At 48.1% G+C, this 15,696-nt stretch overlaps 1 protein-coding gene across 2 annotated transcripts in view; it reads right to left on the bottom strand.

The window, feature by feature from the left end:
- Positions 1–15,696, bottom strand: part of Pcsk6 (proprotein convertase subtilisin/kexin type 6) — a 191,240-nt gene that overhangs the window by 21,306 nt on the left and 154,238 nt on the right. The window contains exons 14-15 of one of the 2 annotated variants that reach the window (XM_052760527.1): positions 6,418–6,597; positions 6,221–6,259 (exon numbers count right to left, since the gene is read on the bottom strand). In XM_052760527.1, the coding sequence (XP_052616487.1) occupies positions 6,221–6,259; positions 6,418–6,597 (219 nt within the window). The remainder of the gene's footprint in view (positions 1–6,220; positions 6,260–6,417; positions 6,598–15,696) is intronic. The other variant, XM_052760528.1, reaches the window with a different exon arrangement.

A 15,696-nucleotide genomic window follows, 5' to 3' on the forward strand; every position in this document is an offset into this window, starting at 1 on the left:
CAGGACGGAAGGGGACAGGCACAGTGGGAACGTGGCACTGGATGAAGCTCATGGTGACTGTGGGTTGAGCTTCCTGCAGCTTCTCCCCTCCACCTCTGGTCTCCCTCACTCTAGCTGTCCACAGTAAGGCACCAATGTCTTCTCCTCGGGTGACTTGAATGCTAACTGTGGGCTCCCTGTTCTTGGAAAAGCCACCTAGAAGTGCCGGGAGCTCTATGGAGTCCAGAAAACTGTCACCTTCTGGGTCCTCCCCCAGGGCCCCACGGGGATGAGGCGGGTTTACATGTCTGCCTCCTCAGCTGCAGTGGGCATGACTTCAGGCTCTGCCTCTCAGCTGCGGAAGGCAGCCTGAGGTGACTCCTGTCTTTCCCACAGAGGGGAAGCATCCCTGGAGGGCGGAGGGGATGCAGGGAGGGGCTGGAGGAGGCACTGGGAGGGCTTCTGAGACTTCAGAAGGAAACAGCATAAGCTTTTTATGTTGGCAGGGGATGGGGAGTGAGTTCAGAAGCAAAGAGGAGTTGACTTGCTGGCCATCTCATCTCACGGGGTCATGGAGACAGAAGCCCTCATTCTCCTAGCCCACAATGGGCTTTGCTGGGAAGCACAAAGTCCTCTTCATTCACCCTCCCTTTCTGGACCCCCCACCCCCAAGCCTTAGAGTTTGCTTCCTTCCCTAAGGTTCACCTTTGTTGATACCTCCCAATTTTCACTGTGGGTCTCCACCTGCCTGTTCCCACTGTGAACCCCTGCAGAGCTGAGGTCTCCTGGATGTTCTAGATGGCCTTTCCAAGTGGCTGCTGGCCTATTCTGTGTCCTAGGTAGACATGCCTGTCACTTCCAAAATCCAGCACCTGAGACACATCCTCACCCTGCCTCCCAAGACTGTTTATTGTTTCGGAGTTTCTTGTCGGCCTCATCCCAAGTCAGGACTGGGAAACTTCTACTTCTCACTCCATTACTCTATTGTTTGGATACTTTCCCACCCACCAGGCCTGGTGGCATTCCGCTGTGGCCTTGCTGCCCACTCACTCACTCCCTTTTGCCTTCCGCAGAACTTTATAAGACCCAGAAGGCAGTAGGTACCAACGCAACCAGCCAGGTAGAAAGGAAGACACTCCAAAGAGACACTGTGTCTCTCGGTCTGATCGTGAGACCATTGAAACGATGGACTCGAAAGGAATGAGACATCCTCTAGACCCACATGCTGGGAGAAGGAAAAAGCATTGGCCAGAGGGGGAGCTTGTCGACTGGAAAGAGATGTACAACTTTTAGACCACCTTATAGGATGAGACAATGATGGTCAAGGGTGTGCAGAAGCACGTGACCAGGTCTGGTTAGACGTGCACATCCCTAGACATCCATCTAAACTTTAGTCCCACTTCACGACCTTGAACATGGACTTGGGAGTAGGGTCAGAGGATTTTTCCGTGTCCCTTTTCCTAATGTGGTCACACTGAATAAATCTCCTTTTCCTGCCTTTTGGTTATTAATTTGCTTGTTTTAATTGGCTTCTTAAGGATGGGTAGCCAAACTTGGCTTCTAAGAGTACAAACGATGTCCCCAAGTTCAGTAACAAGCTTCCATTTTTAGGAAGATTGAAGGTGTTGGGGGGAACAGGGACATGAGCCCCATTTCCTCACGGACAGAATGGGGTCTGGCAGGATGGAGTCTAGTGTGTTCAATGCAAGTACCCAGGATGCAGCTGTGTGGAGCAGGTGCTAGGTAAACATTTGCTGGTGGCTGAGGTGTGACAGTATGGGCAAAGGGAAAGCGGAGCAAAGGTAGATGTCCTCACCCTCTGTAGGCAGAATGTCCTAGCAAGTCCCTAAACTTAAATGGCCTTGGGAGGGGCCTGGACTGGGCCTTTCCCTGCACTGGTCCACAGGACGCTGATGTCACTTGCCGCCTCTGCCTGCCCCTCCCTCTCACACTTTCCCACAGTGGGAAGTTTCATCAGCCACCTCTATAGAGGAGCCCTTTGCAAACTTGGAGCCACATGCCAGCCAGGGCAGCAGAATTCCGGTATAGCCTCAAGGTCATGGGCAGCAGCCAGCCCTCAGCTGGAGAGGTTAGGATATGACAGTGTCCATCCAAGAGCAGCTATCACATTCATAAACCAACCAATCAACCAGCATGTGGCTTTCTGGATGGTTTCAAAAGCCAAAACATCCGGCTTCATCTCACCCATGAAACACACTGCGTCCGATCCACCTGGCTAGCCCAGCCCAACCATCCCTTCCTCTCAGGCATGCTGGGGTCCAGCTGTAACTCATTCTCTCCCTGAGCATCTGTTTTTGTTGTCGCAGTTTGTAATTCTGTCTGCTTTGCATCTCCCCTCAATTAGCTGAAAGTGACTCTGAGGCCCGGCCTCCTGAGCCGGTGTGCTGGAGGCCCGGCCTCCTGAGCCTCAGTGTGCTGGAGGCCCGGCCTCCTGAGCCTCAGTGTGCTGGAGGCCCGGCCTCCTGAGTCAATGCGATTGTACATCACTCTCAGCAGAGGCTTCCAGCAGAAGGAGTGTTTGAATGTTCTGAACAGCTTGGCTGACGCTGATCACAACCCCATGGGGTTAACCAACACAGGCTAATTTGAAAAGCCAATTTTCAGTCCTTTGTGGGGCGAATCCAGGGTTGAAAACAAACAAACAAACAAAACACAAAAAGCAAATCAACGACTCAGGAAAGCAACTTGGGATCCTGCTCTCTCCCTCCTCTGCTTCATCCCTTCTCTCTCTCTCTCTCTCTCTCTCTCTCTCTCTCTCTCTCTCTCTCTCTCTCTCCTCTCTCTCTCTCTCTCTCTCTCTCTCTCTCTCTCTCTCTCTCTCTCTCTCTCTCTCTCTCTCCCCCTCCTTTCTTTCCAGGACCAGGGATTGAATCTGGTGCTTCACATAAACCAGCTAAATGCTCTATCACTGAGGTATGTCACTTGTACTTATGTTTTTGAGACAGACACTGCAAGTTGACCAGGCTGGTTTTGAACTCACTCTGCAGCCCTAGTAAGCCTTGAACTTATGATCATCCTAACTCAGAGAACCCCAGTACCCCAAGTTCCTGGGATTACAGGCCTGCACCATGAGGCCCATTCATTTTCCTTGCTCAATGGCTGCTGCTTCCCCCAAGCCAGGCCCTCCTTCATTCCAACAATAGTTGGGACACATGCTTATAGGAACCCCAGACCATGTCCTGTCTCCATCCTTTCTGGGCTCAGGTCTACTAGCTGCCTAGGTACACTCTACCTGGAGTGTCTTATTTACCTGCTACGGGTATAGACTTCAGAGCATCCCAGACCTGCTGAACCTGGTCTCTTAGGTGGGGCCAGCCTAGGGTCTGCTCTTTTTTTTTTTTTTTTTTTTGTTTTGTTTTTGTTTTTCGAGACAGGGTTTCTCTGTGTAGCTTTGCACCTTTCCTGGAACTCACTTGGTAGTCCAGGCTGGCCTCGAACTCACAGAGATCCGCCTGGCTCTGCCTCCCGAGTGCTGGGATTAAAGGCGTGCGCCACCACCGCCCGGCAGGGTCTGCTCTTTAATCAAGTATCCTGATGAGTTCTGGTGGTGAAGGTGGGGCCTACCTGTACTGCTACCACCAGCTGGCTCTGTCCCTGGAGGCTGGCCCTCACTCCAAGCTGTTCATTCTCAGTACCCTACTCATACCTTCCCTGGGCTTCATCTTGCCTTCTGGGGCTGCCACCCTTGCTTCCGGCAGGCCTTCCCGTCCCCAGTCCTCCTGTTCTCTAGTCCAACACTCTACTTGCTAAGGTCATTGCTTATAGTCCACATGGAGATTAGTCCTGCCACCTGGGTCTGGCCAGGCACCTGGTCTAGTTTGGAGATGGCCCTAAATGTTCATGAGCTCAAATCTTGGTCCTCAGTGCTGAGGTGGTGGAGCCTCCGAGTGTGATGACCAGCTCTGATTGTCAAATGATGGGCCTGAGCGATGTCGAGGAGATAACTAGAACTCACCTCCATGTGTATCTGTACGGATGCTTCCAGAGAGAACTGGATCAATTATGCCTCTCTGACCAAGTCAACAGTTTTAGCACTGATGGATTCAAAATGTTGAATGATTCAGGGAGGTGGTAAAACCATGGAAGGTGGGGCCTCGATGGAGTGTCACTGGGGTGCTGGCTTCTTCCTGTCTGATTTCTCGTTCTGTCTGTCAAGCATCTCTGCCCCACCCACCTCCTCCTCATGATGCTCTGCCCGACTACTCAGAGCAATGGTGCTAAGCAACTGCGAACTGGAGCCTCTGAACCCATGAGCCAAAAATCAGTTGTTCCTCCTCTTAACTATTTCTCTTTGGTTTTTGTCCCAGTGGTGAAAGCCCCATGGGCACACAGTGCAAGGCAGTTAGAACGCTTTGGATGCTGCTCTCAGAAAGGGTTAATGCTAACTTGTGGTACTGATTTAGTTCCAGCAAGGGCAGATTGTTATAAGGCCCTGCCACCCACTTGGCTCTTATACATCATTCCCTGTTTTTTTCTGCTTCTCTACTCTCCTGTGATGCAGTCAAGGGGATCTTCCTCCGAGATGGAAAGGTAGGCTGCATTTCCAGTCCCCTAAATTGTGAGTTAATTTTTTTTTCTTTATAAGCGCTCAGCTTTGGAGAGTTTGTTAAACAACAGGAAATGGACCACTGCAATGCTGGACGCCCTCTGCAGCCCTGTTTTCCTGTGGTGGGAAATCTTGCCAGCTGCTGTTTGGGGTCCTTGTTATTTACAAACATTCTCCGATCTTCCCTCTTTCACCTCCTACTTCTTGTCCCAGGGAGAGTTGGCCCTCCACCTGTTCTGTCTGCCTCTCATGCCCTGATGCTGGTCCCTGGGAGAGTTGGGCCTCCACCTGTTCTGTCTGCCTCTCATGCCCTGATGCTGGTCCCTGGGAGAGTTGGGCCTCCACCTCTTCTGTCTGCCTCTCATCCCTTGATGCTGGTCCCTGCGATCACTGCTCCATTGGACTTTCTCTGTCTTTCTTGAGATGGTGACTATTCTCTTATCCACAAGGCCCAGGTAAAGCCAATGCCAGCCTGGGCATCATCACAAATGGACAGTGTGCCCATGACCAGCTTTCCATGTTCTAAAAGCAACAGCCTGTGACTCCCTTCCCCTCTCTTTGGACTCTAAAGTGGCTGTTGCTCACTCCTCCTGCCTGGCCACTCATACCATGGAGCCTTCTGTCACTCCAACTTGTCTCTGTGACTGGGTCACCCTTCCGGTTTCCCCCTAGACTTCAGGAAGCTTTCCCGAGAGCCAGAAACACATACTATTCCCATGGAAACCTCTTCCTCCATCCGGACTACGCTGGATAGAGACCAAGTGACCCAGCGGAATAGCATAAGGGTGAGATGCCAGTGTGCATGGCTGGAGTCAGTAGCGGATTTTCAGGAAAAAAAATAAATAAAAATTCAGCACTTTATTAATAATTACTGAATCTTGCCATAGTTTATAAATCACAGGAGAAAACAGCAGATTAGTCCATACATAATTCAATGTTCCGTTTTAAAGGAAAGGCAGAGGAAATTTAAAATGGAATCGACCAGGGTTTATGCTTGATTTGTATTGGTGGAATTTTCCATTTAGTTATCCATATTCCGAGAGATTACCCATCATTTGTCAGGTAGCTAGGACATTCAGCTAAGAAAAATATGCCCAACCAGAAACACCCAGTGTCATGCAATTGCTGTGGGATGGCTCAGAGGAAAATCAGCAGCTTTAGGCTCTAATGACATCTTCATTCTGCTCAGAGGCTGGACGTGTCCAAAAGACATCTTTGGGTTACTGTGGCTCCCAACTACCTTGCAAATGAGCCAGCGGTCTAGAGACTGAGACCTCCATGCCAATGGGACAGCCATAGAAGCATCTACACCAGGGGTCTTTACAGGTGAGCTTTTAAAAATGTTCATGCACGGCATCAGTCTGTACTGATTCATCTCTTGACAGCCTCTCCTGGGTACCAGCCCTGGAGAGTGGTCGCTTCTCAACCACCAGCTCCTTCTTGGAAACAAACTCGTGGAACCCAAGCTTTCTTCTCATTCCTGGCTGCTCAAAGTGGATGGACTTAAGGGAATCAGGATGCTGAGTCCTGTGATGAGGGCCCCTGAAGAAAGGGGGGCAACCCTAGATCTAGCTAATGAACCTTGGGCAAACCCCAGTTCTGGTTGGGCATGTAGGAGCTCAATGCCCCAGCCTGGAAGGTCAGAGAGTACTTACTGGTTTGAAGCATACTTACTGGTCTGTAAAGTGTTAGAAGAGCCTTGGGTGGAAGGAGCTGTGTGAGTGCAAATTACCGTCATTATTACAACTTTCCGGCAAGACAAGACTTACAACCAAAACCCCACCTTTTGCCTGAAAGGACCCCACCTTCGAGAGCTACAGTGGAGAATGAAGTTGGGAGGCTAACCATCTCCTGTCACTCAGTTCCATTACCTGTGTACTCTTCCTCATCCTCGGGAGTCTCTGCCTGAGGTGGTGGCCCAGCAACTTTGAGAGGCTCCAGTTCCGGGACTGAGAGCTCCAGCATCCGAGAGCGAGACTGATGGGAACTGAACGTGCGGTACGGGTGCTCCGCGGTGCCGTATAAAATGAGGCTCCACTCTTTCAACTTTCCTGGAAGACACCAAAACCACAGTTATCCCCCAAAGCTCTGAGACTGTGCAGCAGCCTCCGTCACTCATAAGAGCATCAGATGCAGTCTGGCTTCCACTCCCACAGTAGGCTCTTTGCTGTGACTTCACTTCCGACTCACCGGTTGGCCAGGTGTGATGGCTGTTGTTGGTTGTCAACTTGACTACATCTGGAATTATCTAAAACCCATGCAGCTGTGAGAGATCTTTCCTTAATTAAATCATTTAAAGTGTCCCCACTTTTATGTTCCCATTTCCGACTCACTTTTAAACTGGATCTTTTGAGGTGGTAAAATACACAGTTAATCTGGGCGACACCTTCTGCTGGCCGCCTATATAAAGGACATGGAAGAAGGAAGCTTGCTCTCTGTCTGCTTGCTCTCACTCTCACAGGCAAGTCCATTCCTTCACTGGCCTTGCAGTTTCCATCTCTGGAATTCCAGTGTCTACTGAAGACCAGCTGAGACATCCAGCCTCGTGGACTGAACAACTACCTGGAGTCTTGGACTTTCTGTTAGTAGACAGCTACTGTTGGACTGGCCGGACCATAGCCTATAAGCCAGTGATTCTCAACTGTAGGTGGTGACCCTTATGGCAAACCTCGATCTCCAAAAATATTTACATTATGGCTTATAAGAGTAGCAAAATTACAGTTATGAAGTAGCAATGAAAATAATTTTATGGTTGGGGGTTACCACAACATGTGGAACTATTAAAAATTTGCAGCATTAGGAAGGTTGAGGACCACTGTTTTAAGTCATTTTAATAAATCCCTTTTCTATATATATATTTGTTCATTTTATGAGTTCTATTCCTCTAAAAGACCCTGATTAATACAGATTTGGTACCAGAACTGATTCTAGAGCAACAGAAGTATAAGGATGAATTTTTTTTTTTTAGGTATCTGGAATATGTCTTCCAATTTGCCAACACCTACAGCTACTGAAGCCTCTCCAGTTACTGAAACCTCTCCTAGAGAATACTGAAAGCCCATGGTGTGAACTACTTTACAAATATAAGGAGGCAATGTGTTTGATTGACTGCACCCTGAAAGATCCAGGCTAAAATGGGTCTTACCACTTCAAATGATTTAGTTTTTTTTTTTTTGTTTTTGTTTTTGTTTTTTTCGAGACAGGGTTTCTCTGTGTAGCTTTGCGCCTTTCCTGGGACTCACTTGGAAGCCCAGGCTGGCCTCGAACTCACAGAGATCCGCCTGGCTCTGCCTCCCGAGTGCTGGGATTAAAGGCGTGCACCACCACCGCCTGGCATGATTTAGTTTTTTAAAAAAAATCTCTCATAAGTGTACCCAGACACATGGGTTTTAGTTAATTCCAGATGTTGCCAAGTTGACAACCAAGAATAGTCACAAGTACATCCCTTATAAACTTGACACACAATCATATCTCCTTATGTCATGATTAATTTCCAAATGAAAACAATAACCAGGTCATAATCACACCTAACATGATATAACTATCCCTCAAACTGCCATAAATGCATTAGGAATTTAAGAATTTAAGTGGCAATGTCCCTTGAGGGACATTCTTATATAGCATCTCAAACTTAAATATGATGACCACCGATATTCTCTTAATTGATATTATATTATATGATAAAGAAATTGAGGAAAGAAAACACAAATAGCTGTACAAATACAACAAAATACAATAAACATTTATGACAACTATAATCCTTATTTCTGTAAATGGTGACGTGGTCTTAGTATTTAGAACTACCTTCCTCTACTCCCCATTCTGTATTTCCTCCACCCTCAGCAAGCACTTCAGCAGGTCTTGAATCTTTTCCTGGGGGAGTGACCCACACCTTCATTCCTGAAGGGTCTGTGCCTTTTGTCATTCTGCCTGAATTAGGATGTTGTAGTTTCCAACTGACTTTAATCACAGGACATGGTAGCACCAAGAGATGCCCTAAAGCAATAGTTCTCAATCTTCCTAATGCTGTGACCCTTTAACACAGTTCCTCATGTTGTAGTGACCCCAACCACAAAATTAGTTCGTTGCTACTTCATAACTGTAATCTTGTCACTGTTATGAATCGTAATGTAAATATCTGATGCATGACCCCAAATGGGTCATGACCCACATGTTGAGAACCACTGCAAAGGATCTCCTGCACTCCAGACATAATCTTCCTTACTTCCATTGTGGAGAAGCAATCCAATTTCCCCTTGGGAATCTGGATCAATCGCCCTTCCTAACATGGTTATTCCTTTCTTAGACAGCTGGCTCAAGGCCATCAGAAACCCAGGGTGGCCAGGGGGAAGTCTGAGCTTCAGTGTCTCCTGGCAGGAGTGTTCCCTGCTCTGGAACTAAAACTTGTAGGCCAGTAGAACTGAAGGTCAAAGGGACAGGAAGCAAAAAATTTTCTAGTGAATCACTAGGGGTGATTGTAAGTCTTTCCATGCCTTGATTCCTGGACCTGTGGATCCTGGCTATGGGAGAAGCCATACCTTATATTGGACACTGATTCAAAGCATAGACTACCTTCTAGAGAACCCTGCCCCAGTCTTCCAGGCTGTTGCACCTAATCGGTGCTGTAACTGTGTCTTCAAAAGGCCATTCCATCTTTCTATCAGGCTGGCTAATAGATGACCAGGATGGTGGTGACCATGGTAAGACCTGCAGATTCCATGACCATGGGCCCACTGCTTCACTTCTCTGGTTGTGCAGTGAGTTCCTTGGTCAGAAGCGCTACTGTGTGGAATACCATGAGGGTTAATAAGGCATTTTGTAAGTCCACAATGGTGGTTTGGGCAGAAGTATTATATGCAGGAAAGGCAAATCCACAACCAGAGTAAGTGTCTACTCCAGAAAGGACAAAGCATTGTCCTTTCCACAGATGAAGTCATCCAGTGTAGTCAACCTGCTACCAGACTGCTGGCTGCTTACCCCGGGGAATGGTGCCACATCTGGGGCTCAGTGTTGGTCTCCACTGTTAGGAGATCAGGTACTCAGCAGAAGCTGTAGCCAGGTCAGTCTTGGTGAGTGGCAGTCCATGTTGTTGAGCCCACGCATAACCCCCATCTCTGCCACCATGGGCATTTTGTTCATGGGACCACTGGGCAGTGATGGGGATGGCTGGAGAAAGAGGCTGACTGTCCACAGAATGGGCCATCCCCCATTGATCAACCAGGGAGGCTATATAGCAGGGGGACCCTAGGATGACTGTGGCTTATAATAAGTTTTGGTTTTACTCAAGTATTGGGCAAGCCTCAGTGAAACAATTCACTATTAGGATAAGAATTTATACTGTATCAAGCTGATGATAGAAAAATAAATAAATAAATAAAAATGAAAAAAAAGAAAGAAAGAAAAAGGCATTTGTTCAATCAGTAGTTGCATACAATGTACCAGGAGATGTGCTAATCTACTCAAGCAAGGACACCACATCTGGTACAGCAGCTGCAATTGGAGTCACTACTTGATGGAGTTTTTGATCATCAACTGTCATTCTCCACAATCCATCTGTCTTCTGCACTGGCCAGACAGAAGGGTTAAAGGGAGATGTGGTGGGAAGCACCACCCCTGCCTCTTCCAAGTCCTTGATGGTGGCCCTAACTTCTGCAATTCCTCCAGCGATGCGGCATTGTTTTTGATTCACTGTTTTCCCTGGCAGAGGCAGCTCCAAAGGCTTCCATTTAGCCTTTCCAACCACAGGCCAGGGAACCCATGTGAGAGTTCTGCCAACTTCTAAGTATGTCTATCCTGATTATACATCTTAGACTGGGGAAATAACCAAAGGAGGAATTTGGGGACCCACTAGACCTACGGTGAGGCAGACTTCAGCCAAAATTCCATGAGTCACCTGACCTCCATAAGCCCCTGCTCTAACTGGAGGGCCATAGTGCTTCTTGGGATCTTCCAGAATCAGCGTCAGTTCAGAACCAGTATCCAATAGACCCCGGAAAGTCTGACTGTTTCCTTTCCCCAGTGTATAGTTACCTTGTAAAAGGCTGGAGGTCCCTCTGGGGAAGGATTTGGGAAAGGCTAACAGTAGAACTCTCGGGAATTTTATCAAGGTCCGCACAGGAAACTGGCTGTTTCTTCGTTCAAGGTGTTCTAGGTCTGCAAACTAGCTCAAATCTGGAAATTGTTTCATAGACTGAGATTACCTTTAGACACGATCCAATGAAGCCTTTCTTTTATTTGAGAATTTTTCTGCTTATACAGATCAAATAAAAATTCTGTAGGCGTCTTATCTGTTTCATGCCTGGAAACACCATGACTAATTAGCCAGTACCCAAGGTTCATATAATCATGCCATCATAAAAATCACTTTATCCATGCTGCCCATCACAATAACAATGATCGCCTTGACTTTGGCAAGTCAGTGTTGTCACCGTGGGGCTCAATTAAAACCACTGCATTTAATTCAGCCAATTGAGCAGCAGCACCTCAGACCCTAAGGTCTGGCACAAGGAAAGGGCGACAACAAAGCTCTTCAGATGTGCTGGTGGCCTCTCACCATTTTTGCATCTATAGGAAACATGAAGGGCGTGTCTTCTGGGCCTTCTCATTGGGGAGGATTAGGTTTTATGCAGTGCACCCACTCCAGCATTGCAGTTTTCCCGAGCCTTAGAATCCCTTCATCAACACTAAGCCAAGGGATATCAGGCACCAACAACTCCTTTTTTGCATGCCAGCTTTTGACAAACGCTTCAGCCAACCATTCAAACTTTGGATAACTTTTTCTTTAACTGTGCGAGCTTCCATATTAAACCTACAATCTCCACTCAGTTGGTCCATATCAATAAACTCAGCCTGATCCAATTTTATGTTTTTTCCCACCATTATCCCACACTCTTAAAATCCATGCCCACACATATTCCCAGACTTCTGCTTGAACGGATTAGCAAACTCATTAAGCTCTTCAGTAGTGTAGTGCACCTCCTCATGGACTACACTTTCTTCCTCCCCTCTAGGACCTGCTTAGCCTTAAGTCTGGTTGTAGGTCTAGGGGTAACTATTGGTGGGCAGTGAGGAACACCAGTATTGTCTTGTCTGGCATCCCCTTCAGGGAAAGTCACTGTTGGTTTAGCAGACAATGAAGGATTGATTTCCTCAGTCAAAGGCAGAAGAGGCAATATTTCAGGAGCTGGGGCTGTGAGTACCTCTTCTGCTGAGGGAAGAAAGACTACTTACCCAGGCAAGATAAACCCTTGAGATTCCCAGGATGCAAAGTTCTCAGGTTTAATATGGTCCTCCCACACATCCCCATCCCAAGTTACAGGATCTCAGTCTTGACCCACTCACTAATGCCTTTACTTTAACCATGGACGCCTTCTGAGGCTGGTACTTGAATTTTCCCAGTAATTCAGCCAACCTTATAACGAGGGCTTTGGTTTGATTTTCTGCAACTTGAGCTCTGTAGAGAGAAGATTCTTTTCCAGAGCACACTTAGAAATCTCTAGACTGAGCTGGGTGGCAGTGGCGCATGCCTTTAATCCCAGCACTTGGGAGGCAGAGCCAGGCAGATCTCTGTAAGTTTGAGGCCAGCCTGGTCTACAGAGCAAGATCCAGGACAGGTACCAAAACTACACAGAGAAACCCTGTCATGAAAAAAAAAAGAAAGAAAGAAAGAAAGAAAGAAAGAAAGAAAGAAAGAAAGAAAGAAAGAAAGAAAGAAAGAAACCTCTAGACTGTCACGAGTATCTGCAGCCAATCTTATCACTGGGTTCTTTGTTGCCCTTTACTGTATTCTTTTTTTTCCCCTCCCCCGGAGCTGAGGACCGAACCTAGGGCCTTGTACTTGCTAGGCAAGTGCTCTACAACTGAGCTAAATCCCCAAACCCTTTACTGTATTCTGAAGTGCTAAAAGGGAATTTTATCAGGAGCTCATTCTTTTCCTTTCTCAGTTTATCCAGAGATGGTAGGAGCAACTGACCACCACCATCATTTTCTTTATTTTTCCACATTGTCAAAAGTTTTATATACAGAGTCACCAAATCTGTTGCCTCTCATAGTTGGTGAGTTCACTTCTTTGGGATTCAAGCACATAGGGAAGACCAGCTGAGATACCCAGTCTCATGGACTGAGCAACTACAGGATTCTTGGACCTTCTGTTGGTAGACAGTCATTGTTGGACTAGCAGCCTGTAAGCCATTCACCCTATCAGTTCTGGTCTTCTAGAGACCCCTGACTAATACACCAGGTGAGCCTGCTGCCTGGGCCACAAACTGCTTTCCCTGGCCATCTCCTTCCTAAAAGCCAGGGTTCCTCTCTCCCTGAGCTGCCCTGCATCTCCTGAGCTGGATGGAGGGGGGCTGGCTGATTTGGACTCTGCTGCTCCTTTTAGAGGTCCTTTTGGCTCCTTGCCTCTTTTCACTGCAGCTGCCTTTGAAGATGCTCTGCCCCCAAACTGGCACTAGCTAGTTATCTGCCCCTCTGGGACAGACTAGGTACCAGCCTTGGCGAGAAGCCTTGTCAGTTGGCCTCCTATGGGACACTAGGTTGCACTCAAGGGCCCTTCTATTTGGGTCCTCCACTCCAAAGCATAAAGGAATTTGGTCTCCGGCTTGTCGCTCTGTAACCAGCCCAGGTGAGGTCTGGGGATGGGAGGTGAGAGAAATCCTGGGGACAAAGCCAATGGATACGAAGCTGGAGCACGGAAACCGTGTTTGTAAACAGGAAGGCAAGTGGCAAGTTTGGGTTTCGTGCAAGGGGCACGTAACTTGGGGTATGGGGAGGCTGGAGTAGGACAGCAGGGTACCCAGCCTGTGACTGGGGGTGGTGGGGACCGTGCTCCACCTTCCTCTGCCCAGTGGTAACAGCAACCATGTAGTTAGGAATGCTGAAGTGTGAAGAGAAGTAGGATACCCAAACTGGGGTTCCCAGGTGCTTTCTGTGGCTGTGCACATGTGTGATGCTGGCCAGGGAGCCCTGAACACACTGTGCAAGTGCTCTAGCACGGAGTCACCAACACACCATCGGGTGAACTCCTGATGTCACAAAAACACACTGCAAGCTAAGTAACAGACTTCTGTGGGCTAAGTCACCCTTGTAGGGCCCCTTTCCTGACAACAGCATCCCTGGCAACCATGTTGAGGAGGACCAGAGGTGAGGGATAGCACTGTGCTCATCCTTTGGGGTGTATGCAATTTGGCTGTCACTTCCTTCATTCGTCCTGACATTTCTTTGCTACAAGGGCAGGCAACTCCCTCTAGAGACCTGTGCAGAGACAGCTTCGCAAGGTGGGCAGCTCAGGGCAGCTCAGCCAGGACAACTGTATCTTTTGCTCCAATAGACATCTCCTTAGGCTCACTAAATCCCAGCAGAGAGGACTCAGGCTCATCAGTGTACCACACACCCCTATGACCCCCTGGGTTCTAGAAGAGCAGTAGCCCTGGGTGAGTGACAGCCAGGGCTGGCCTGCAGTTCACCATGCCACAGTGTGGTGGTCAGTGACATGTGTGGGCTCATTTGTCACAGTGTTTTGTTTTGGCCAGTCCTAAGTTGACAGCCTCCAAACCACCTGCTCTCTTCTAAACGCGTCCCCTCCCAAGTTCAAGTGTTGTAAACACGATCCCCCCATTCATAATAACAACATCTGGAGACACATTTGGGAAGATAACTAGCAGTAGATTATCTAATAATGGTCAGGCCCCATGACGGCATTAGGAGATGTGTAAGTAGAAGAAGTGAGAGCGGAGTCAGCACACTAGCTCTGACTCACCACGGGAGGCCCTTCTCCACACTGTGATGCAGCAAAAAGGCTTCACCAGATGCTGGCGACATACCCTTGGACTTTCTAGCTTCCAGAGAACCACAAACCAAGCAAACCTCTAATCATTGTGAATGACTCAACCTTGGGTATTTTGTTATAGCCACCCAAGACAGATTTAGGCCTTGCCCCATGTCAGACCCTGCATCGCCTGAGGCTGGCTTGGCCTGGGCAGCATTAGAGGATGTATACAGGCAGGGTCCTTCTACTTGACGAAGCGGACCTCTTCCTAGTGCATGGACTTCCAAAGGGTCTAGCTCCTTTAGACACACAGTGGCTTAGTCCCTTTACATGTTTTACAGCTGCACACGTGACTGTGGCACTGAGTGCCTCACACAGCTCCAGGTGCAGAAAGCTCAGCCATGGCGATGGCTTTATTCGTCCCGAACTCCTTAGGATCAAATTAAAGCTCTATTTCAAACCGCGAAGGCGTCTGGGCTCTTTAACTACGGAGTGATGAACGGTGATTACAGAGTGACTGTGGTAACTGAAGGACAGAGCCCAAGGGCTCTGCAAACCATCCTTTAGCCGGGAGTTAATTTGGTCCTATAGGATGTCTCCAGAAACACCCGCAAAAAGCCACCTCACTGAAATCAGAGTCTTATTTTGGGAGAGAGTTTCAGTCGGACAAACAAAAGGAGCTGCTCTGTCTTCAGGATCAATAGTGTCCAGTGTGGAGGAGGAGACAGAGGAAAGCCTTCCCAGGAACCACCCTGCAGGAGGGGGCAGAAGGGAGGCTACCACTCAGGAATGGAAGAGAGACTTCATTTTCCTTAAATCCACAAACACCCACCGTATTTCCTGTTCACGTCTACAAATTCCAAAAAGCATAATTAAAAAAAAAAAAAAAAAAAAAACCACCACAACCCTACAGACAAAGCAGATAAATGTCAAAGAAGAAAAGGCAGGGAGCAGTAGGTACATGTGGGGTCTGTTTCCACATAGGATGCATAAATGGAGGCCTCAAACCTAGTTACAAAAGCAAGACAGAGCCTCCCTGCCAGAGGGTGATGATAGAGCCTCATGCTGTGCTCACACTCTTCAGGCATCGTTTGTCTTTGCAGCCTTGGGAACTGAACATCTGGGGCTTTGCATATCCTAGGAAGCCCTCTACCACTGAGCTATAGCCCTAGCCCAAGTGTTTGTGTGTGTGTGTGTGTGTGTGTGTGTGTGTGTGTGTGTGTGTGTGTGTGTGCATGTATGTGTGGAGTCCAGAGTGCCACACTAGGTGTTTTGCTCACTTGCTCCCCCCATCTTGTTTCTGAGGCAGGGTCTCTCACTGAACTTGGAGCTCACTGAGTGGGCAAGACTGTCTGGCTAGCAAGCTCCAGGGATCTGTCTA

This window comes from Peromyscus californicus, unplaced genomic scaffold, assembly GCF_007827085.1.
Source record: "Peromyscus californicus insignis strain IS unplaced genomic scaffold, ASM782708v3 Scaffold_4__1_contigs__length_199733344, whole genome shotgun sequence".
In the NCBI taxonomy this organism is placed as follows: Eukaryota; Metazoa; Chordata; class Mammalia; order Rodentia; family Cricetidae; genus Peromyscus; species Peromyscus californicus.